At 57.4% G+C, this 21,346-nt stretch overlaps 1 protein-coding gene and 1 long non-coding RNA gene across 4 annotated transcripts; one reads left to right on the forward strand and one right to left on the reverse strand.

The window, feature by feature from the left end:
• Positions 1 to 107: 107 nt before the first annotated feature.
• On the reverse strand, positions 108 to 18,273 carry MICALL1 (MICAL like 1). Of its 2 annotated transcripts, none has more exons than XM_080584722.1 (16): positions 18,035 to 18,273; positions 13,073 to 13,121; positions 11,668 to 11,809; positions 10,278 to 10,381; positions 9,428 to 9,564; positions 6,986 to 7,560; positions 6,461 to 6,524; positions 5,498 to 5,886; positions 4,904 to 5,382; positions 4,350 to 4,484; positions 4,119 to 4,245; positions 3,747 to 3,837; positions 3,325 to 3,398; positions 3,073 to 3,187; positions 2,712 to 2,758; positions 108 to 502 (listed from the first exon to the last, which is right to left on the reverse strand). In XM_080584722.1, exons 1-16 carry the CDS (start codon positions 18,178 to 18,180, stop codon positions 471 to 473), a joined length of 2,706 nt encoding a protein of 901 aa, XP_080440848.1. In that variant the 5' UTR covers positions 18,181 to 18,273; the 3' UTR covers positions 108 to 470. The 2 variants fall into 2 exon arrangements, with proteins under 2 accessions (XP_080440848.1, XP_080440847.1); XM_080584721.1 differs by lacking the exon at positions 108 to 502 and adding an exon at positions 659 to 2,422 and having other exon boundaries at positions 18,035 to 18,271.
• On the forward strand, positions 13,128 to 20,128 carry LOC308191898. 2 transcript variants are annotated; one of them, XR_013948366.1, is made up of 3 exons: positions 13,128 to 18,123; positions 18,413 to 19,698; positions 19,788 to 20,128. It is a non-coding gene; the product is annotated as an uncharacterized lncRNA (long non-coding RNA). The 2 variants fall into 2 exon arrangements; XR_013948365.1 differs by having other exon boundaries at positions 18,413 to 20,128.
• The last annotated feature ends 1,218 nt before the right edge of the window (positions 20,129 to 21,346 follow it).

A 21,346-nucleotide genomic window follows, 5' to 3' on the forward strand; every position in this document is an offset into this window, starting at 1 on the left:
CTCCTTTCAGTTACACAATGCCTCGGAGTACAGCACTCCACGCAGCTACAGATGTCATTCCTTCTCCTCCATCTACCCAGAGGTGGAGGTTTCTAGTGGAGGTACAATGCTAACGTGTCACCACCCGCATCCATGACCCGCTGCAGTCCGCACAGCTCCGGGAATGGCTGTGCTGGCAGATGGCGAGCAGGAAGATGCAGCCGCCTGGCCTTGCGCAAGCACGAGCCTCCAACATGACTGCGGGTCAGCGTGACTGCATGCATCAGCAGACTTCTCCGTGGCAGCTAAACTGGGCAGGCGCTCAGGAACACAGATTCAGCTTCGGGGGAAGAGGGGATTTCAGCCTGGAGCGTGCTGCTGTTTGCAGCAGGCTTGCTGTGGTTTTTTGGTTCCTGAAACCGTGGTATGCCGAGCAGCCATCAGTCTCCCGCAAAGCCTGGAGATGGGCGTTGAGTCACCACCTCTGTCCTTCAGCAGGCTGAAGCACGACGCCCCTCTATTCCTGCACAAAGTCCAGCGTAAGGAAACGCAGAGGCGGATTTTAAGATCCCATCATCTGCCTCTTAGCACTACTCATCAGCCACTCCACGAGCCAGGCAGCGTGCCCTGTCCCCAGGACAGTGTGAGCACAGAAAGGAATAAGAAACCTAAGCCGTGATTGGTTTTTAAATCTTTTTTTTTTCTTTTTTATTTCTGTTCAGGTGAATGGAAGTCATGGAGTTAGTACAGTGTAATTTACAAATCAAGGTTCTGACCGGGCACAGGGCCAAGGGGTGTCAGGCTGCGGCAACCCTGACGGCCTTTGGCAATGGCGACACGACAGCAGGCTCCAAAACGGATGCGTTTCTCCGTGGAGAAGCGTTGTGCTTTGGGATCTCCCCTCCCCTACCACTGCTCCTGAGCAGCCTGCCGAGGTATGGCAGGAGTGGCACGGCCTTTGGGGGAAATGGGGGCCTGTTTCCAGAACGCTGCGCCACCCGTGTCGCAAGGCACTGCTTCGAGAGTGTTTTGGCTGCAGCCTGGTGTATTTTTGGAAGGGAGCGCAGCAGTTTGTTCGGGGCTGACATGACTAATTTGCTAATGGGAAGGCGTGACGAACAGCTGACCAACCAAACACCCATGAAACAAAACGTCTAATTCAGACCGATCGAACGACCCAATAAATAGCTCCTCACCTTGGAGGAGAAGGCAGGGAACAAAAATAGAAGGCAGGAGGGATGGGCGGAAGAATACCGTCCACCCGTTCCCTCCTCCCATGTACACACACGCACACATACAAACAAATAAAATAAGGGTTTAAAAAGTTTCAGGGCGGGTTTGAATTCATGTAGTAAAGGAGGTGTAAAAAAAAAAAAAAAAAAACAACCAGCCAAACCCTCTTTACACACTTTTAAAGTATATACAGGCGAAGCTGGGGAAAGGTCAGTTGTGACTGTGCCTCTCTCCCCAGCCGCTCAAGGGTGGCACTGGTGAGCAGGGGCTCGCCCCTTGCACTAAGTCAGTCTTGTGCTTTTCTGCCCTCGCCTGGAAAAGGAATGTTCCTCCCTCCCCCTGACGGCAGCAGTCAGCGGTGGTTAGCAGCAGTGGGGCTGAGATGTCCTGAGTAGGGCACGTGGGCTACATCTGAGCAGATGTACGCGGTCCCCTTGGGTCCTCTCAGCCCTGTAACGCTCAAGGGGGGAAAAGTCTTCAGGGGGAGGGGACAGCTCAAAATAAATAGGGCACCGGTTATTTTTTTGGCTACGGCTTTAGAGCCTTGTGACGTGAGAGCGTGTTGTTTTTTTTTTAACATTTTAGTTTAGGCCAGTAAAACCTAAAGAATCCTGATTCTAACGCCAGGCTTCTCTCCTGCAGTTAAAAATGGGGCAGGAAGGGGACAAGAGGGAGGGACAGCCAGATCCCCCCCGGCAGAGGATGGAGGCACACGGAGCTGTCACAGTAAGAGCGGGAGAAGGGGAAGGGGGGACAGTTAGTGCAAGTTTTCCCACAGACACCAAACTCCTCAGCTTGCTTCTCAGTCAGTAACACGGATGCACGACAGGGCAACGCTTCCGAAAAGCGAATCCATTTGCTCCCTGCCCTGTTAGCGAGGCCTTGGAGGGGAAAGCTGGCCTCCCCCGCCGCGGGCAGGGGGCTGGAGGCACCCTGGGGTGGCAGCGCCGGGTGCCTGGGGAGGGAGCGAGGGGGAGAGGCGAGGGGAGCAGAGGGAGCCAAGCCCCCCCTGGCAGGCACCCTACCCCGGCTGCGGGAGGCCAGGGCAGTCAGGCAGCACGTCCCTCCCACTGCTGGCGGCCCCTGCTCTAGCTTTTTTCCTTGGGTGACTTGCTCTTGGAGTCGTGCTTGTTGCCCAGCAGCTTGAGCACCTTCATGGGCTTGAATTTGCCTTTCTTCTTGCTCTCGGCCTCCGTCTCCTTGTGGAACTCTGGGGCGGCAAAGGAGGGTTGTTACTGGGAGAGGCTGATGGTTCGCACACAACAACAGGGACAAGGAATCAAAGCCCTCCGCTGCACGCACGCTTCCTTCTGCCTAACAGGGCCTCACAGCACAGCTGTGCTCCAAACTTTTCGGGGCCCTACAGGAAAGGCTTCATTGTCTGCACAGAACAGTGTCACTTCCTCCTCCTGCACGCAATTTCACGAATGGTTTACACTGCCCCGCACTGGGGTCAGCAGCGAAACCAGTGCTCCAAAATCCTCCTGCTAGTTTCTTACCTTTCCTTTTAATCATGGCTTCCAACATTTTATCCTCCTCCTCTTCCCTGAAAGAAAGAGTGGGAGACAGGTCAGCGATTCCGCCTTGCGAACAGCTGCTGCGTTGTTCAAAGTCTGAGAACCTCCCACTTCGAAGCCGCGGAGGTGTAGATCCATCAGCGCCATGTGAGCAAGTCCCACACGCTGCGAGCGCGGCCCTGGCCTTCCCACACACGAGCCATTCAAAGAGCCAAGGACCGGGAAGCCTGGGAAAGGCGTCAGCAGCAGGGACATCTCGGGGCATGCCCACGAGCCCGTTTGTGCGGCGCTGAGTCAGACGGGCCCACTTTTCCCCTCACCCCCAGCCCGCATCACTCCTCACCTCTGCCGGTCCTCGTCCAGGCAGTTGACGATGGCGTTCCTCTGCTCGATGATGGTCACCAGCTCCTGCATCAGCACCTGCTCCCTCACCCGGTCCTCCTCAGTCCAGTCCTTCTCTGCCGAGCCAAGCCCCAAGGAAGGACAGGCAGTTACATGGCTGAAGGAGCTCTGAAATTCAGAGCTCGGGGCGGAGATCCCAGAGGTGAAGCCCAGGGGAAAAGCAGAGGCAGCTGCGGCCGGCGCGATGCCTTACCTGGCTTGTTGAGGAGGCAGCGCAGCTCATACTCCACGTCCGCCTGCCGCTGCTCCAGGTTCTGCTGCTTGAAGCTGCAAGGGAAGGGGGCACTGCTGGGACCCGCTGCGAGGCTCCGGAAAGGCAGAACATCATCCCAAAACAGGGGGTGACCTCGGGAAGAACCGCCAAGGTGCTGGTCTTATCCCGGACAGCCAAGCCCCACCAGGGACCAACCCCGACAGCTCGAGGCCTTCCTGGGAGAGACGCTGCAGGGACTTCGGGAACTTGCAGCGGGTCAGTTCTGAGTATTTTTGGACACTTCTGTCCGCTTGCCCTCTTTCCCCTACTTCTCCAGGCCCTCCAGTTTTAGCAGCACTGAGGCAGGACTCCCCACAGCACCGTTGGTGCCCCCTGCCACACACACACACGCGCGCGCTTACATGTAGATGAGCTCTGACTCGTGGCGCACCAGCATGTGCTTCTCGTGGATGAGTTTGAACCAGTCCACCAGCAGGCTGTCCTCGGGGCTGTCTGCCAAGCAAAAGGACGGTTCAGAGCCAGCCCCAGCCCTGCGGGATCCTGTCAGCGCCCAGCGAGAGTCAGCCTGACCTCATCCTGTTCCTGAGCCCCAGAATAAAGCCTCGTCTCCCCTTTCACCTGCTTCCACTCTACGAGCGTGGCTGTGACCTTTCCTGGAGCCCCGCTCAGTTCTTTGTGCTCTCCCGTCCCCACCGTCAGCGGGGAGGAAGTCACCGCTGCCAGCTCCTCGGCTGGACGCAGAGCAGCCCGCGGGTCCTTCCTGCCCCACCTACCATTCTCAGCGCTGCGAAGCTTCTCCTCCAAGGCCACCCCGCGGTGCTCCAGCTGGTCCAGCTGGTGCTCGATGGCATCCATCTCCCCGTAGATGTCTTCCTCGGGGATGTACTGATCTGTCTGCACCTGCCGAACCGCACAGCGGGGACTGCCGTTACCACCAACCTCCAGTTTCTAGTGGTGACCCTAGGGCTGGTCTCACCCCCTGGTTTCCCCAGGGGCCCTTTTACCTTGCGTTTGATCAGCGGGAAGCCGTGACCCGGCGCAGGAGGGCGCACTGGCTTGGAGCCTTTGGGGGGTTTCTTTGCCGAGGGTGAGGCAGCAGGCGATGGCTTTCGGTTGAAGGGGTTCTCTTTGCAGGAGGACTGGAGCGAGAGGACAAAGAGATACGTGAGGGTCTGAGAAAAGGAAGGGGTACAGCATCCCAACAGCTGGGATCGAGCAGCCCTACAGCCTGTCCTACCCCACGCCCTCCCAGAGGAGGCGCACAGCGCTGATCTCCACCAGCAGCCTAGCCATGGGGTGACAAACAGCTCTCCTCACGTTTGCCGTGGGTTCCCCAGCCTCCCTCTAACGAGCACGCCGAATTATTTTCTGTGATGGTTCCCTTCCCGTCTGCTTTGAGCCTGTGAAATTTAGCATGTGGGGCAAGCAGAGCAGGAGCACAGCCACCACTTAACCAACACACGCCTGAGCTTTGCTTTTGGGACACACACACACACACACCAAACCTGCGTAAGGGGCAAACCTGGACTCAATCCCCACTTTGAGGTCAGCGCCTCACCTTCAGCTGGGGTTTGGGGGAAGAGGGGGGCTTAGGGCTCCCAGCGCCCCCGTCCGAAGCCAAGAGGATGGGCGTAGGGCTGGCCCCAGCAGGAGGCTTGGGGGGCAGCCGGCTGGGGCTGGTCTTTAAGCTGCCCGCAGAGACGCTCCTGCTGGCGTGCGGGGCGCCGGGCTGCGCCTCCCCGCTGCAGCTGGCCAGATCGCTGGAGGAGGAGAAGGAGGAGGTGGTGGAGAGGCTGGCTGGGGCGGCAGGGCTCTCGCTGGAGGAGACGCTGGCCAGCGGCGTGTCAGCGCTGGAGGCCTTGGTGGCCGTTGGCGTGTGGACGGTGGGCTCGGAGGAGCTTTTAGGCACCGAGGCCTCGTCGGTGTCACCCAGCACCTTGGCCGAACTCTCAGAACTGATGCTCTCGAGGCTGAGGGCTGGAGACGGAGCGGAGGAGGACGGCTCGGAGTGTGACAGCCTGGAGATGGGGTGGTGGGCTGCGAAGCAAAGGGAGAGCTCGGGGAGTAAGGGGGGTACGTGCTGGGGTTAGGGGTGTGTGGAAGGGGAAGCGGTGAGGAGGAGGAGGGATAAAGGGGGTGGGGGAAGGCTCACCTAGCGGGGAAGCACTGGGGGCTCGCGGGGCTGGCCGCTTCTTTGCCTTGGGGCTGCTGGTGGGGGTGATCCCGTACCAGGGGTGGAGAGACTTGGCAGCAGCCTCACCCTGCTCCTGCTCAGGCGTGCTCTTTTGGGCAGCGGCAACCTCCTCTTCCTCCTCCTCCTCCTCCTCGAAGGGGTTGTACGGTTTGGGCTCTGCGGCATCAGGTTTGCTCTCCTCGCTCTTGGCTTTGCCCACCTCCTCCCCATCCTCCTCCTCCGCAGTCCTGCTGGGGGTCTCGTGGCCGCTCCCCGGGGGAGGAGGAGGAGGAGCTGGCTTCTTCTTGGGCTCTGCCTGCACCAAGGCCATCCACGGCGGGTCCTTGGCTCTCGCAGCGGCTCCAGCACTGGGAGAAGAGAGGAAAAGATAGCGAGAGGTGGCAGGGAGCCGCCTGTCCCGCAGCTCGGAGGATCCCTGCTCATCAGGGACGTGGCACGCATCCGCCCCTTGGCACTGCGAACGCAGTGTGCTTGTGCAACCTCTGTCCCGAGAGCGGGCACCAGCAGGCTCCTGGAAGGAGCCCGGTAGGTATAAAGGTTCCTGACCGCAGCCAAGCACCCGCAATGTCCTTGCACTGGACCTTTCCCTGGACAAACCCTCCACAAGGCAGCCGCGCGTCCCCTTCTCGGCATGCACACGCAAGGCTGCTTCAGCAGGAAACGCCGGAAGACTTTCCTGCACTCCTGAAGCCCCCCAAGCTTTTTATAGACCCTAAAGGACAGAGCCCCTGGGAGAGGTACAAACACCAACAGCCCAACTAACGCTGGGCTGGCACCAGCCAGGGAAGGGACTCGATCACGACCTCCGTCCTCCCAAGAGCTGGGGCTGATGGAGGTGGGAGGGGAGACCGCAGCCGAGCCACCCCCACAGCCCCACCTCGCTAGGGGGGTCCCAGGTGACCCGTGAACAGCAGGACGTACCGATCAGAGGAGCAGGGTCTCCCTCGGGGTTTTGGGACAGGGGGACTGGGTTCAGGTCCCCTACCTAGAAAGACACATGGGCAGACTGTCACAACACCAGCACGACATGTAGGAAGAGGTTAAATCAAGGCAAGGTGCATCTCCCCGTGGGAGGCTGGTTGGTCCCGCTTTCTGCAAACCTCGTGGCACGGTCAGAGCTGTCAGTCTCCCCCAGGTGCCCCCCTTTTCCTCCCAACCTCATCCTGGAGCTGCAGCTGGAAGACTGACGTGTCCCTCTGTTTTCACCCCTGCACGCTGCCCTAACACTGCCACCTCCCCGCACCCCCTGGGAAGCTCCAGAGGGATAAAACGGAGCAGGCGGGCGCGACGCCTAGCACCGCTCCCTCCTCCACGGGGTCTGCAGGCAGATAAGGCTCGGTGTCCGAGCCCAAGATTTAACCGGAGGCAGAAGGGCGCCGGGCTACAGGGAAGGAAGGAAACTCGTGGACGGGGGCAGTACCCCGTGCTGCCGCCAGGCTCTCTCACCGTTCACCATGCCAGGCGCGCAGTCGCTTGCCTCGCCCTGGACGGTGGAGCGGGGCCGGGGCACGGGGTGGGAGGCTGGAGGGGAGAGGGCTGAGGCATCCGTGGACCTCCTTGGGGCCGGGGTGGGCCGAGTGTCTCTGAGGCGTCCGTCCAGAGGGCTGGCTTTGTCCTGGCTGGGCGCTGAGGGTTTGGTGGGAAGGGGAGGCCTGGGGGGTATCTGGGAGGTGGGTGCCCCGCTTCCCGCGTGGGGCGTCGCTGTCTCTGCTTTGCTGGGCGTGCTGTCCTTCTCCTCCGGGCTGGCCGTCCCCTCTGCAGGCGTCTGGGTCTCCGCCGCGTTCTCCGCAGCAGTGCTGTTGTCCTTCCCCACCTCCGCTCCCGCAGGGAGCCCGTCCTCACCCACGCTGCCGGCAGCAATTTCAGTTCTTAGCTCCGGCGACTGTCGGTCGGGGCTGGCCCTCCTGTCCATCTTCCCGCTCACGGCCAATTTGCCACGATGGTGCGTGCAGACAAACGTCCCCGCCTCTGACCCGGGCTTGTATGACCCCGGGAGCAGGGTGCTGGAGCACTCCTTGCACCTGCCAATGAGAAGAAAGAGCCCCGTGAGGTGGGAGAGGCCAGCCTGCCCTCCAGGGAACCGATGGGGCTGAGGAGAAGGGCTGGGCTGGCACTCAGAGATCCCTGCAGGGCTCTCGGGTCAGGCTTCAACCCTGCTACTAAATCGCATCGTGATCTTGGGGAAGTCATGCAGGAAAGGAGAGGAACAGAAAAACGTCATCACACCAGCGTGTGCCCCCGGTGAGCTCGCAACTCAAGTACTGCATGCATTTGGGTTCCTCTCTCAGCTCAGAAAGGATATAATAAAGGGCAACATTGGTGCTGGGGTACAGCACGGTTTCCAGAGTCAGGAGAATGAAACTTGACGGGCTGGAAAAGATGCACCTGGTGGGGGCCAGGAGGAAGAACAAACACCGAGCATTAACCAAAACAATACTACTTCTGACTCAGGAAATCCCGAAGCCGGAGGCTCGAAGGGTAGTCAGGAGAAGCAACATTCATGCCTAGCCTGGTCTGACGCTCATCCACTCCCTTCCTGAATCCTCCCTGATGAAGCCCTCCAGGTGCAACCCTAAGTACACAGCACTGGCAACCAGCTCAGCCCTTTTCCACCTGGGAAGGGAGGAGGGCAGCGTGTATGAAAAAGAGCCGAGGGCAAGGGGCTGATCAAGCAGTCCCACGAAAGCCAAGCTTGTTTCTTCTTGCCTGAACACTTGGTGCTCACAGCAGCTGGCCGCCCTGCGCTGCCATCAGGTAATTTTGGTGAGGAATTCTGCTCTGGGTGTCCACTTGGCTGCTGCTGCTTCCTTTGAAATGCAGAGCAGAAGCGTGAAGACAGGGGCGGGGAGAAGGGGTATGACGAAATGAAGAGGTAACAAGTTTGGACAAGGGGAGAAAGAAGTTTGTTTTGGTTTTATCTCTGTCAGCCCACAGAGCACGCTGCCACAGAACGTTCCCAAGCAAACAGCGGCCATGAATCAGCAGGGGGAAAAAAAAAAAAAAAAGGTAAGGAAAACACACAGAGAAAAAACACTTAGGATGAAGTTTTGGGACTCTCACTGCTCAGGCTGAAGGGCCACGAGCTGTGCCAAGACAGGCACTGCAGCTCGCCTGTTCCTGGCCCTAGAATAGTGGTGCACCTGCACTCCAAAGCTCCTGCTTTTGCCCTAGCTGCAGACAAGAAGCTGCCAGCACTCTCTCACAGTGCTGTTCCTAAAAACCCCCCTGGTTGGCTTAGTCAGGAGCTGTTCGCACAGTTAAATGAGGCCTCCCATAACTTTCCTGTGGCTCAGCTTTTCTGTCCTCGGATGCCGGCTGCCCGCTTGCAGGCAATTGTCCTGTGGTCCAGAGGAGAGATCTCACCCCCCTCGTCATCCGAGCAGGGAAAGCCAAGTGAAATGACTTCACTGGTGCTGCAGGTAAGGACCTGCACCTGGGGAGTAACCGCAGGGCTGCTGACGTCTGATCCCTCGTTCCTTGGTTTGGTAACAGCTTGTAGCTCCCCACATGCTCCCCCTGAGAGCTCAGCACCGCCCTGGCACCGCGGGAGGAAGCAGATCTGCAGGGCTGATGGCCCACCTCGGACCTCGTCGTGGTGGGGGTGTTATGTGGTAGGGAGGCAGTAAAGAGGCAGAACATCCTGGTTTTGGGGGGCGGGAGAAGCGCAAGAAGCTGGTCAGCAGAGTGGGAAAGAGCAGGAGAGGCAGGGAGCAGGGACAGCAAGCAGCACGGGGCCGCGCACAAGGAACCAGCCCGACCTCTGGGACAGGAGGCTGCGAGGGGAACACCATCACTGAACCCCTCTCCCTCGAGGCTCCGTGTTGCGAAAGGACACACAGGGATGGGGCCTGTCTGGCTGCAGAGCTCCAGCAGCTGCCCACCACGTACCTGAAGCACTGGCGGTGGTAGAGCTTGCCCTCGGCCAGGTAGCGCTGCACCAGGTGGACGTGCTGCTGGCAGGCGGCGCAGGTACTGCTGAGCGTGGTGCGCTGCGACGGCTCCGCCGGCTCCGAGGGGACATCGTCCTGAGGGGTGACGCGCGGGGAGCTCAGCGAGGGGGGCCACGAGGTGCTCACCACCAGCCCGTGGCTCCTCCAGAGCAGCTGCTGCCCGTGCTATGCCCGCTGCCGAGCGCTTGTGGCACGGGGGCTGACCTCAGGGTCCAGCAATGTGCCCAACAGCTGCCCCCAAGTCCGGGCACAGGCAGGCTGCCTCTGCCCAAATTAGAAAGGAAACCCTCCGAAAGGTGCCTTGTCTCTGTCCGGAGGCAGGGCTGAAGGGCCGTGCAAGGAACTAATCTAAACCCCAGGCAGCAGGGACCTCCAGGGGGTCTCCCTGCTCTTTGCCATCCCAGATACCCACTAGACCCTGAAATAAAGGGCCAAGGAGATGTCTTTTCTGCTCACCTAATCCCACATTCCTGCTCCTGCCTCATCTACAGCATTATCCTTCCATAGGAAGGGAGGTGTTTGTGCCCTGGGTGCTGAAGGAACCGCCCCACACCCATGCCCCTCAATCTCTTCCTTGCCAGAGACAAATTTCAGTCCAGAGACCCCTAGAGAGCAAGGGGTGTCTCCCAAGGTACCAAGCCCCCAGACATCCCTCCTACCCCGAAACACGCAGCTAGCCCCCTGCACAGATCTGCCTCACCGTGATGGGCTCTCTCCCCTCCCCTCGCCCCCAGCGCAGGGAGGACCACTGCCTCGGGCCGACTCAAAATCAAGGAATCGGGCGGTACCTGCGGCGTGGAGGAACTCTGGGCCGCAGCCACGGGCTTCTTGTGGCACAGCAGAGGCGGCGAGGCGGCAGCGGCCGGGCGCTTCATAGGCGGAGGGACTCTGGCTGGAGACAGAAGGCAAGGAGGATCAGGCGAGAGCGGTGACTCATGCCACGCGTGTGGGGGAAGGGGAGGGGAGGGGAAAAAAAAAAACCTCCAGCCTTGTGACACAGGATGGGACTTGCCACTCCTGACACTTCGGTGCCTATTTTAGGGGGCAGAGAGAAAGGCAATCTAATAACGGGGCAGCCACGAGCCTGCGGCAGGTCCCCTTCTGTGGCCCACGGACACCAGCTGCTCACTGTCATTTGATTTACCCATCAAACGCCACTTGGCTTCCTCGTTGTCAGCTCCCCAAACAATGCTTAAAGACCAGAGCACCCTAAATACCTGCTGCTAATGCGTTATTGTTCCTCACTGGGTTCCGGGGTGTCAGCGGCTCTGCGGAGCACCCCTTGCCCATCAGGCACTCACAACAGCGCCCAGAGGCAGCCCGTGGCTGGGAGGCCAGCATCCCGGCAGGAGTGCTCACATCCACGCACGTGGAAGAGATTTATCCGGCGTTGTGGCTGACGTGCCGGAGCGAGAGAGCAGAGCAGAGACCGGGAGCACTGGTCTCCACCCCGGAGGGATGCCCTGGAAGAGCTGTCTCAGAGCTTAGGTTGCAGTTGCAAGGACAGATGAGCTGATCTCAGACACCCCACCCTGCTTCCCCTCCCCCCCAGTCACTTCGAGCTTACCAAGGTGATAAAAACGAGCTGTGGTAGGCAGGTTCCCTATCTAGCTTTCCTCCGTTTCAGTGGGTTAAAGCAGATCACAAAGGGGTCTGATGCGCTCCAGGGTGGCAGGAATGCAGCATGGAGGGAGGAGAACCAAGGCGTTCCCCTTTCCCCAGGTGAGCTGTTAAATCATTCCCTGCCTCTTGTGAAACCTCGCCCTACCCCACTCCCTGTTCCAGGCTCGACTCGCCAGCACCACCAAGATCCAGAACAGGCAGGTGCTATCTGTCCCTCTCCCATTTTCTACAGAAAATAAGGGGCACGTTTCCACTACCTCCAGGCCCACAAACCTCCAAACACCCACCCACAAAGTGGCTGCAGGACCCCACAACTGCTGAACTCCAAAACCACCAGGCAGGATTCCTTCCCAGATATCAGCCCCAACTCCCATTAAATCTAATTTCTAGATGCAGAGCATTCCATGCACAGAAAAAAAAAAAAAAAAGGTTTGGGCTAGGAATAGGAAGGGGATGGAAGGAATTTGGAAGACTTCTCTCAGCACGCGGTGCCTCTGGGTTTCTGGAGCCAAGCGGGGGGCAAACTGGAAGGCAGAGGTGGGGAAGGGCACTCACCTTGGCTGGGGTTGTTGAAATGGTTGTAATACTGAGACACGTAAGTCATGATGCTGAGGCAGTCGGGGACTTTCATGGAGACCATGTCATTGGGATCTAGCAGAGCTGGGATGCCCAGCTCCCGCTCTGCCAACTCGAAGGCCTGCAGGAACAGCAGAAAGAGGTGGTAACGGGAGAAAATTGATACCCTCTGACAAATAACACAGAAATCAAGCCGGGAGGATCCTGCTGGAGATTAAGCAGTAAGCCTGTGGCGTCCCAGGTAGACGGAGGATCCCAGACGTGCTGCTTGACTGGAAAGAAGGGAACAAGCTGCTGCAGCTGCCCCAGTGTCATTTCAGCTGTCTGCGCCCCTGCAGCTTCCTCCTAACTGCTCAAGTCATTCAGCTACTGCTCTGGGACAGGGACGGGGACTCTCAGGAGGTCTCAGAGCTGAAAAAGGTGTGTTTTTTCAACCTGTGAAACAGGCACACCACCACTTACCCTCAAGCAAGAGCCTGGCAGAGCCTTGGCTGGCTCTGGGGAGGGCCGGGGACCGGCAGGTACTTCCTACACAGCCAAACACCAGCTCTACCGCCCGGCGGCCCTGGTCACCCCAAACACTGACCCTGCAGAAAGCCAGTCCCTGCCCATCCTTTCACACTCTGGGGTACCACGTCTCCTCCTGCCACCACCAGTGCAGCCACGCCTGACCAACAGCCAGCAGCCTGCCACGCGCAAGCCACTTCGGTGCTTTTCTGGGTCTCGGTGAGCAGAAATAACAGCGACACTGTGACAAGAAGCACGTAATTCCTGCAGTTACCTACACGGCTACTTGCAAGGAAGCAGTGAAGGAAGAAAACAGCCATTTGAGAGCTTCCCCCTCAGCAGTATACATGGATTACCGGCTACACAGATACACTTGGCATCCTGCTGTTGCTCCCAGGGCAGCGCACCCACAAGTGATCTCTGAGGGTGTGGGGATGCTAGACCATGCAGAGACCGAAGAGAAAGCGAGTCAGGAGGGGAAAGGAGTGGTGCGGGCCCTGAACGGAGAGGTACCAGATGCAGGGCAGTAGATAAGGACTGGAGGTGTGTGGTCTCTGGGGTACAAGATGCTGTGCGGGGTGTGGGATCTGAAAGTTATGGAGGAATAAATGAAAATGGCCATATGAAGTAAGTGGGGGTGTAATCCTCACTCGAGATGTCATCTTGGCAACTACCAGGATAACCACCTTATCTTCTCTTTAGTACAGGCTGGACGTTGATGTTTCAGACGTTTCCAGAGAAGCTCCTGCCTGCTGCTTACCAACAGATCTTTCTCACCCCCTCAGCGCTGTCACTAAGTTCTTCCCCACTGCATGACCTCCATCCAGTCATTCTCGTGTTCCTTTTTCCTTCTGTGCATGGTGCAGCTGGGACTTACCAAGCGGTTATTTTCGTAGACATTTTCCTTGGAGAGAGAATCAAAGTCTCTGAAACGAGAAAGCACAAACAAGCGACATGAGACAGAGAGGTGAGATGTGAGCGCCCCAATGCCACCACATGAAGGTTCTCGAGATGGACAACCTTCCTCGGGCATTTCAGCAAGTCAGCACGTAAGGAGCTAGATAAACAAAACCTTGGTAAAGCAGAAAAATTGTTAAGGAAATTCAAATTAAAAAAAAAGTAAGTCCCAAACGGGTGTTGGGCAGGAAATCACACTGTTCTACCTCTCATTTCTGCCCGTGCAGTACAGGCTGCAGAAACAACCAGGGCACAGAGAGGAACCCCAACAGCTCCCAACCTGGGCACGCTGTGGGATTTCACCTGTCCCCTCAGATCCCTTCAGGAAATCAAAACAGGGATCAAGCAGCTCCCCTTGCCAGAGGAGCAAGGCCACAGCAGGGGGACAGAGGGTTAAAAATGGTCTGCAGGTTTTCCAGAGAGGGGAAGAAATACAGGAAGGAGTTAGCTACGCCTTTTGCACATTTACGGGGGTATTAGGTGTGAAAGCAGCACCACGCTAAACCAAATATAACCCCTTCCTGTCGAAGATCTCAGCTTCGTTACAAAAAAAAAAAACCCTCGCACAGCAGCATGGCGTGCCTGTGAGCTACGTTCACAGCCCAGAGGGGTTCAGCGTCAGGTGAAACGAACCTGATGGCGCAGTGAAAGGTGCCGAAATTTGGGACGCTGATGCAGGATTCCCCCCGCAGCCCCCGTGCTGTCCCGCAGGCACCCGGGGCCCTCCTCAGCGCCGCTTGGGTGCCTGTCCCAAGGCTGCAGAGGAAGTCCCCGGCGAGCTCGGGGAGGTTTTCCCAGCTGCCCGCGACCCCATAAAATTACCCTTCCCCCGTTCAAAAGCGAGAGGCTGCTGGTGCCGTTTCCTCCGAGACGAACCAAGCTGCAAGAGCGAAGGCAGGAGGCGTGCAGAAGGCAGGCTGGGCGTCCTACAGAAGCACCTTGCAGAAAGCACAGGCAGACGAGCCCACAGAACTCAGCCGGGTCGAAACACCACAACTTTTCCCATCCCGCACGCTGCTGAGAAAAGGCTTCAGTGGCAGGCTTTGCTTTGATGTGAACGCTGGGGCCTCTTCTGTATTTATGACCAGTTTCCACTGGGAGATGTTTTTCCTCCGAGTCTTTTTTTTTTGCCTCGAGAACTCCTTTAACCTTGCTGCATTTATTTATTATTTCTCTTTTACAGAAAATACCAGCTTGGGAACGGAGAAGAAGTGATGACAGCAGAGTTATGGATCGGCTGCCCTCTAAGCATTAACAAGCTTCATTTTGAATGCCCTCGCTTTCAGGATATGGGAGTGGTGCAGCTTGAAGGCTCCTTGGTGGCCTGGGCTGGGAGTTTCTGACAGACAAAACACATGTCCACTCCACCCCACCCTAGCAAACCAAGGCCTTTTTAGAAAACCAAGTCAAAGCTGCCTGGGAAAGCGGAAGGCAGCGGGGAGGACGTGATGCTCCGAAGGCAACAGGAGGGCTCCTAAGCAGCGACGGAATACAAGGATGGTTTTCCCACTAATGCAGGAGCGAAAAGCCTCCGCTTTTACCCTGGATACTGAGTTCCACCAGTACGAGGCCCTGGGGATCACAGCTTATTTGGTCACTCTCCTTTTCCAGCTCTCTCCAGGCACAAACTGGACCACGCCGATCTCCATCACCCCTGCCACGTGCAGCTCCCCCGTAAGGACATGGAAAAAAGCACAGGAGGGTTTCCCCAGACATCATCTCTTCTCCCGAGGAAACACCAGTCCAAGGCGTCAGACGTGAGAATAAGAGAGACTCTGGACATCCCAGTCGATGGGATGCCTCGACTCAGCAAACCCCAGCGCGGCAGCGTATCCTGGAGGAATATTTCCATGCAAATAACATCCCGAGCGCTTCCCTAATTAGATACACGCCGAGCCACTAAGTACTGTGGGGTTTAGGGCAGCTGCCAGCGAGCGCAGCAGGCCCGGGGAAGGGGGAAGGGTTTGCTGCTCTGCTAAAACCAAAGCAAATCCCTGGATTCCTCCAACATCAATCACGAGCTCTCTAACGGCAGTGCCGCATAACGAGGCCTTCAGCTTCCCAGAGCTTGTCAGGGAACCGCGGGCAGGACATGGGAGGGAGCAAATGGGATTTGTGAGCCTGCCTGTAAGCGATCCTGCGGCTGCTGGGACGCAGGGCAGCCTTCCTAGCACGGCTCTCCTCTCCCATTTTCCTCAAGCCTCCTCCATCTCTCCCTCGGCACTCGTAAGGCCATGCCCTCTTGCTCTTCTGGCTCCCGAGTGCCAAAACCTCCCCTGAGCTCTGGGAAGGCTGAACAGCTTAAGCTAAAAGATGCTTGTTGCTTCCCTAAGCTGCCACAGACGCCTCGCAAACATTAATTTCATGCTTCAGATTTCAAGAACACTAAGGAAACAAACTTGTTAAGCTCCGCAGTCTGCTGCCAAGTCAGCCTGGATGCTTCCAGCTTAACTGACAAGGGGAAAGAAGAGATTAAATGTCTTGCCCCAAGATCACGGTCAGACTAAATCCAGGTTGCGCCCGAGGGAGCAGGTTTGCCACAGGAGTGCCTCTGCTGCTCCCATTTCCCAGATAGGGAGAGCAAGGGAGCGAAGCCAAGATGTGTACTCAGTGGAACAAGAGCTGGAAGGCCTGGATGCAGACGTTCAGCCTCGCGGTTAAACACACAGGTCCCACAAGCACGCAGCCTACCCTCGGCGGGCAGTTCAAGATGTTCCGGATTCAGCAGACACCGAGCACTTCCAGCTTTGGCTGCTTCTTTCAGAAAAATCAGTGCTCCCAGAGGAGCATCCCTCCAGTGCCACCTGCCTCAGTCCTGGGGGGTTGTGATCGAAACAGGGGTTATGCCAAAAATTATTCCAGCTTCACTAATCTGTGTGGCCTGTCGTTCCTTCCGAGACAGGGTCGGACAAGCAGGACAGACAACCAGTTGACACTACAGGCAAAGAAAGCGCTGAGGCTCCGGGTGCCAGAGCAGCAGCATCACACAGGTACACGAGAGATCTCCGGCTCCACTCCTGCACGGACACGCTCACTCCTCCCTTCTGCGGCTGAACGGAAAGGCAGCAGGAAAGGGGGAGGCAGCTGAACGCAGACGAACCTCAGCCTTTGGGGCCGACGGGAGCAGCGCGGTCGTCTCAGGAGAGCCCCTCGCAGAGGAAGACCCTGCCAGGTCAGAAACGTCTCGGTAGCCTTTGCCAAGCCCTGTTACCAAGCTGACCGAGAGCACTTCAGAAGGAAAGGAGGGCCGTTACTTTTACTCTGCCATCGGGAGATTTTCTGCCTCTGATCCAAACCTCCCACTTCCAAATCAGGACAGGCTGAGGAAGCTGGAATCAGATGAAATGGTGCTGCTCCTGACCACCCTGCGAAAATCCTTCCACAAGATGCCATGTCCTTGTAAGGCACTGGGCTTTGCCTTTACAACGCAGCTCGTGCAGAGCAACTGTGAAGCATTTCGTTAGGACATCTGCCAGGAGCTGATTTAAGCCCACGGACAACTGAAGAGCAGCGGCTGCTGCTTAGTGGGATGGTAAATATGGTCAACGGGAAGCCAGCAGGTGGTTTTAGTGGTCTTTATTGTCAGCTTTTACTGAACCTTCGCTTTTCGGTTCTGTTACTGTGCTACCGACCAAAAAATCAGAAACACGGGAGCTGCTGGTGTTCCGGTCCTTGATATGCCTCTTCCTCTCCAGCAGCCGAGGCAGAGGCACGTAGCACCCTTGAGACCAGGAGCTTTGTCAGAGGCTCTGTTCTGCCTGGTCAGTGTCAAACACTGGATGGCTGGGCTCTCAGTGACTCCTCAACACCACGCTGAGGGTTTCAAGGTGTCCACCCCAAAAAAAGTCAGGCAGCAGTAGGGTTTCTAGCCTACCTGTTCAGCTTCTGCTTGTACCAACGCGGGCGCTGCAGCTCCGCTGGGGCACCGCTGCTACCCTGCTGCCTGCCATAGACTGTCTTTGCTGCTGTTGTGACAAAAAGCCACCCCAGGGCCAGCTCAGAAAAGAGGATTTGGTCAGTCGAGGCAGCCTCAGCTGACGGCAGGAAGAAGAACCAGCCCAGGAGCAGAACGTGACAGGGGACGCAGCGCTGTTCGCGGGGCTGGAAAGCCTCGCTGACAGGTGAGGAGCGCGTGCACACGTGCACGCCGGGGGCGCAGCGAGGTGGGGCGAAGCGAAAGGTGAGGGCTAGCGAAGACGAGAAGCCTGGAGCAGACAGGAGGCGGATTCCCAGCAGCGTCGGGGCAGGCAGGGTTACAGCAGCAGCGGCAGGTCGGGGCAGATTCCTTCCCTCGGCTCAGCCAGTTTCGCCAGCATGACAGCGTGCCCCGGAGCGATCCCAAGCTCACGTCTGCCTCGTCGAGCTGCCATTCCCTCCGCTCTCCCAGAAACCTCGCGAAAGGGAGGCGGACGGGCAGAAGCGACCGAATTACAAGCCGTTTGCGGAGGGAGGCCGGCGGAGCTCGATGACCCCGGTGGCATTCGCTGCCTCCCGCTTTCGCTGCGGCAGGAATCGGGCTGGCCACCTTGGGCGAGCCGGCAGCAGCCCCGCGCCAGGCGGGATGCTGCTCCTTGGGCAGAGGCATCGCCCACCTCACTGGGCTGCGAAACACCCCCTCAGGGATGCAGAAATCCGCCCGCCTGCTCCACGAACCCTCCCTGATGGCTGAGCTCAGCCCAGCACCGACCCCGCACACCCCCGAGCTCAGCACCCAGCGGCCGCTCCCCCGACCCCAAACCCCCCAGCCCCGAAACCCCGCACGGGGGACGGAGGGGACGCCCCTCCGCCTCCATCCCCGTCCCCCCCACCCGCCCCTGCCCGGCTGGGCGGCCGAGGCGAGGCGAGGCCGGTGCCGCGCGGCCTGGTCCGCCGCCCTACTCACAGCAGGTCGGGCCGGTGCCGGTGCAGGATGGCGCAGAAGGCCAGGCCGTCGCGGAACGAGGCGCTGAGGTCGCGGATCTCCACGCCGCGGTAACCCTCGCACTGCCGCCGGCACCAGGCTTGCAGGGCGCCCCGCGGGCCCGACATGGGGGCTGCCGCTCCGCCGCCCGGGGACCGGCCAGGGGAAGGGAGGCGCGGGGCGAGCGGGGAGGGCGGCGGCGAGGCCCCGCCTGCGGGGAGGAGGAGGAGGAGGAGGAGGGAGCCGGGGCCTCGGCGAGGGACGGCCCCGAAGGCCGGGGACCGAAAACGATGCCCCCCCCCCGGCGGTGGGGAAGCTGAGGGTGCCGCTGCTAACGCCCCGGTTTTGTTTTCCCCACAGGAGCGCCCAGGCTGGAGCCCCAGGCTTTCAGCTGGCGGGTGGGTGCTGTGGCAGGCTGAGGGGAGCCTCTCCTGCCGCTTCTCCCCACAGCACGGAGAAGGCTGAACGCCTGGGGAAAAGTGCCTGAAGTCAATGGAGTCACCAGCCCTCGCTCCTGCCTTTTTTTTTTTTTTTTTCTGCTCTTGAAGGAGTGGGAGAGAACAGTATAAGCAGGAACTGAAAACGGTTTGGAGTGAACCCTAGTTTGTCTTAAAAAAAAAAAAAAAAAGGAAAAGGCAACCTCATTTCTGGATCCTGTTCGGGCTTAGATGAGGCTGCTCTTGACATCAGCAGCACTCAGAATTGCTAGGGCATGAGCCGCTGCAGCAGAGGATGTGAAAACATGGGACAGCAAAGTACATATGGGACATGGGTGTCTCCAGGGGTAGGCTCTGGGCCAGGGAGGGCTTTGAAGATAAGAACAGTTGGAGTTGCAGGCGGTACTTTGCAGGAAGCCCTGGAAGAAGTGGAGGAAGAGCACGATACGATCTCAGGAACCCATGACACTGGGAAGATGGATTGTCACAAGCATTAGCTTGTATGCTGAGTGTAACGATCTGACAAGGGGAGGGGGGGAAGCACGCTATTAAGCATTTGCTTATTTTGCTAAAGCTTTTTTTTTTTTCATTTCCAGTGAGGCAATCTATACCTAGCTCTGTGGAAGACTGATCCATCACACACTGATGTCGAGCTTATTGCTGCCAATCCCAAATCTGGAGTCCCCTCTTCCTCTGCACATTTTTTTTTAAGTGGGCTGTGCATTCCATTCTCCTGTCAGATCTCACGCTTAGCACCATCCATACTCCATTCCTTCCTTGCTCTGTTTCATTCTATCACTCTCTGTCCCCAAAAGCTGTAACAGGTAAAAAAATAGGTTCTCCGGGGTTCAGCCCCTCTTTAAGTGACCAAGACAAGCTGTGGCATAAATCACCAGAAAAGATACTATGTAGAGAAGAAAGGAAGGAAGTATTGCCACGACTTTGTAGCAACAGAGCTGGCTGCTCAGCCTTCCCCAGACCTGCCTGACAGCATCTTCCTGCTGTATCCTAAGGGAGCACAGGCTCGGGGATGTTTACTTAACTGCCTTTTCCAGGGTTGTTCGCTCCATACTTGCTCCCCTCACGACTGCAGGTCAGAGAGACAAAATAGATAACCCTGTGCTGCGGCTCCCTCTTAAAACCACGTTGACCAGAACCGCCTGAGAGCACATCTGCTATCCGAGCCTTGCTGTGGCACGCGAGGCTGAGGTATAACAAACCCACCCTGCCTCCCTGCAGGGCGCAATTCCAGCAGCGAGGCTCTGCGGATGCTGCATGAACGCCCTGCATTCCTCTAGTTTCAAGCGGTGCCAGGCACCACGTCTCGCTGAGCCCATCTTTCCGCTCTGCGAGAGAGCTGCGGCTCTTCCTGGCTTCATTCCACAAGTGCCAGCCCCGGTCAGTTAACCTTCAGCAGTCCCTCACGAGGCGTGGAGCCAGGCGGCCCAGCTGCGCCGGGCAGCGGATGGTCTCCGTGCATCCTCAGGAAGACACTCCGGCAGGCACAAAGACAAGCAGCAACGTATTCACCTATCTGAAAACAGCCTGAAAACACCGGAGGGTTTAAGCTGGTAAATACATGCAGTGAAACTTTGTCATCCAAACACATCAATCACGGATTAAAAATGGACTAAATCCCAGCAGCACATTTGATTCGTTTTCTATGCTGTGAATTAGATCATGGAGATGCTGCCTTGCCAGAGGTTCCTCTGTTGTATATCTCATCTACCTTAGCACATCATCTGTGAAAAACTTGGGCTTCGGATAATGAGAAAGCGAGAGGGGTGTTGCTGTTGACAGCTCCAGTCACTGCGCTGCTGTTGGTAAATATACCCAGGCAGAAGAGTCACAGAATCACAGAATCATCTAGGTTGGAAGAGCCAGCCCTAAAAATAAAAAGGACCAGATTCTCTTGGAGCACCACCCAGCTCCTGTTTTGCTGCAATGCAGCAGCATCTCAATCCTTCCATTTAATGATTCGATTGCCCCAAACCCTTCAAAACCAGGCGTTAAGTTCTGAGCAAGCACAACACCGGCAGCAGCAGCTAGAAGGCCAACAGGAGTTGCCCACTTAAACTGCGCTGCCTGCACCCTGCCTGCTTGGGTTACGGGACTTCGTGATGGGGAATGCAACTTTTGAAGTTATCTAGGACAGCAGAAACTTGACCCTCGTTCAAACACAGCATATAGTCCAACAAAGGCTTATTATTCCTGACTTCCAAACAGAATCACACACGAAGCCACGCTGGACTGCCAGGACCCTCTCTCAGTGGAAAGGAATGAAAGGGAGGGGTACCAGGAGGCAGACGGGGTACAAGAAGCGTGCTTTGTGTAGCTTTCCTATTACACACGCAGGTTTTTTCTCTTGCACCTGTTGTTTCCACTCAAACACAAAACTATTTAAAGGCAGTCTGCAAAAGGAGAGGGGGGAGAGAGGGTGTGGAGGGTTGAGGAGATGCAATTCATTCTTTGCATCCTTTTCTCTTCCCCAATATTTATAGATCCTTGCTTCCCCTTCACAGGACTAATTTTCAGCTGCTCTTTCAAGGCACTGCAAGTTTGCCTGGAAGAATCTAAGGTGGCTGGAGAGCTAGGAAAACGTCTGAAGCTTAAAGCATTTAAAAGGTTTTAACAAATCGAATGCCCTCAGGCAATTTTCTGGGGAAAATGAACTCTTAAATTAAGGGCCAGGACGTGGGCATTGCCTGTGCTGAAATAAAACACAGCCTCCAGCAAGGACATCTCATCAGATGACCAAAGTTAATATTGGTTGAATGTTTAAAAATATCCTCCCCTTCCTTTAAAAACATGTTGATCCACTTGGGAGCATTTCTACTTCTTAAGAGCTAAAAAAAAA

The sequence above is a fragment of the Anser brachyrhynchus genome (assembly GCF_964034855.1).
Source record: "Anser brachyrhynchus genome assembly, chromosome: 1".
NCBI classification, from domain to species: Eukaryota; Metazoa; Chordata; class Aves; order Anseriformes; family Anatidae; genus Anser; species Anser brachyrhynchus.

What these genes read in the sequence shown, in the direction of transcription:
- MICALL1 (XM_080584721.1), bottom strand. Translation starts at nt 18,180, where the DNA reads ATGTCGGGCCCGCGGGGCGCCCTGCAAGCCTGGTGCCGGCGGCAGTGC. An exon ending in CGGCACCGGCCCGACCTGCT is followed by an intron (nt 13,122 to 18,034) that starts GTGAGTAGGGCG and finishes TTCTCGTTTCAG; the next exon opens with AGACTTTGATTCTCTCTCCA. An exon ending in TCCCGCTGATCAAACGCAAG is followed by an intron (nt 4,246 to 4,349) that starts GTAAAAGGGCCC and finishes GCGGTTCGGCAG; the next exon opens with GTGCAGACAGATCAGTACAT.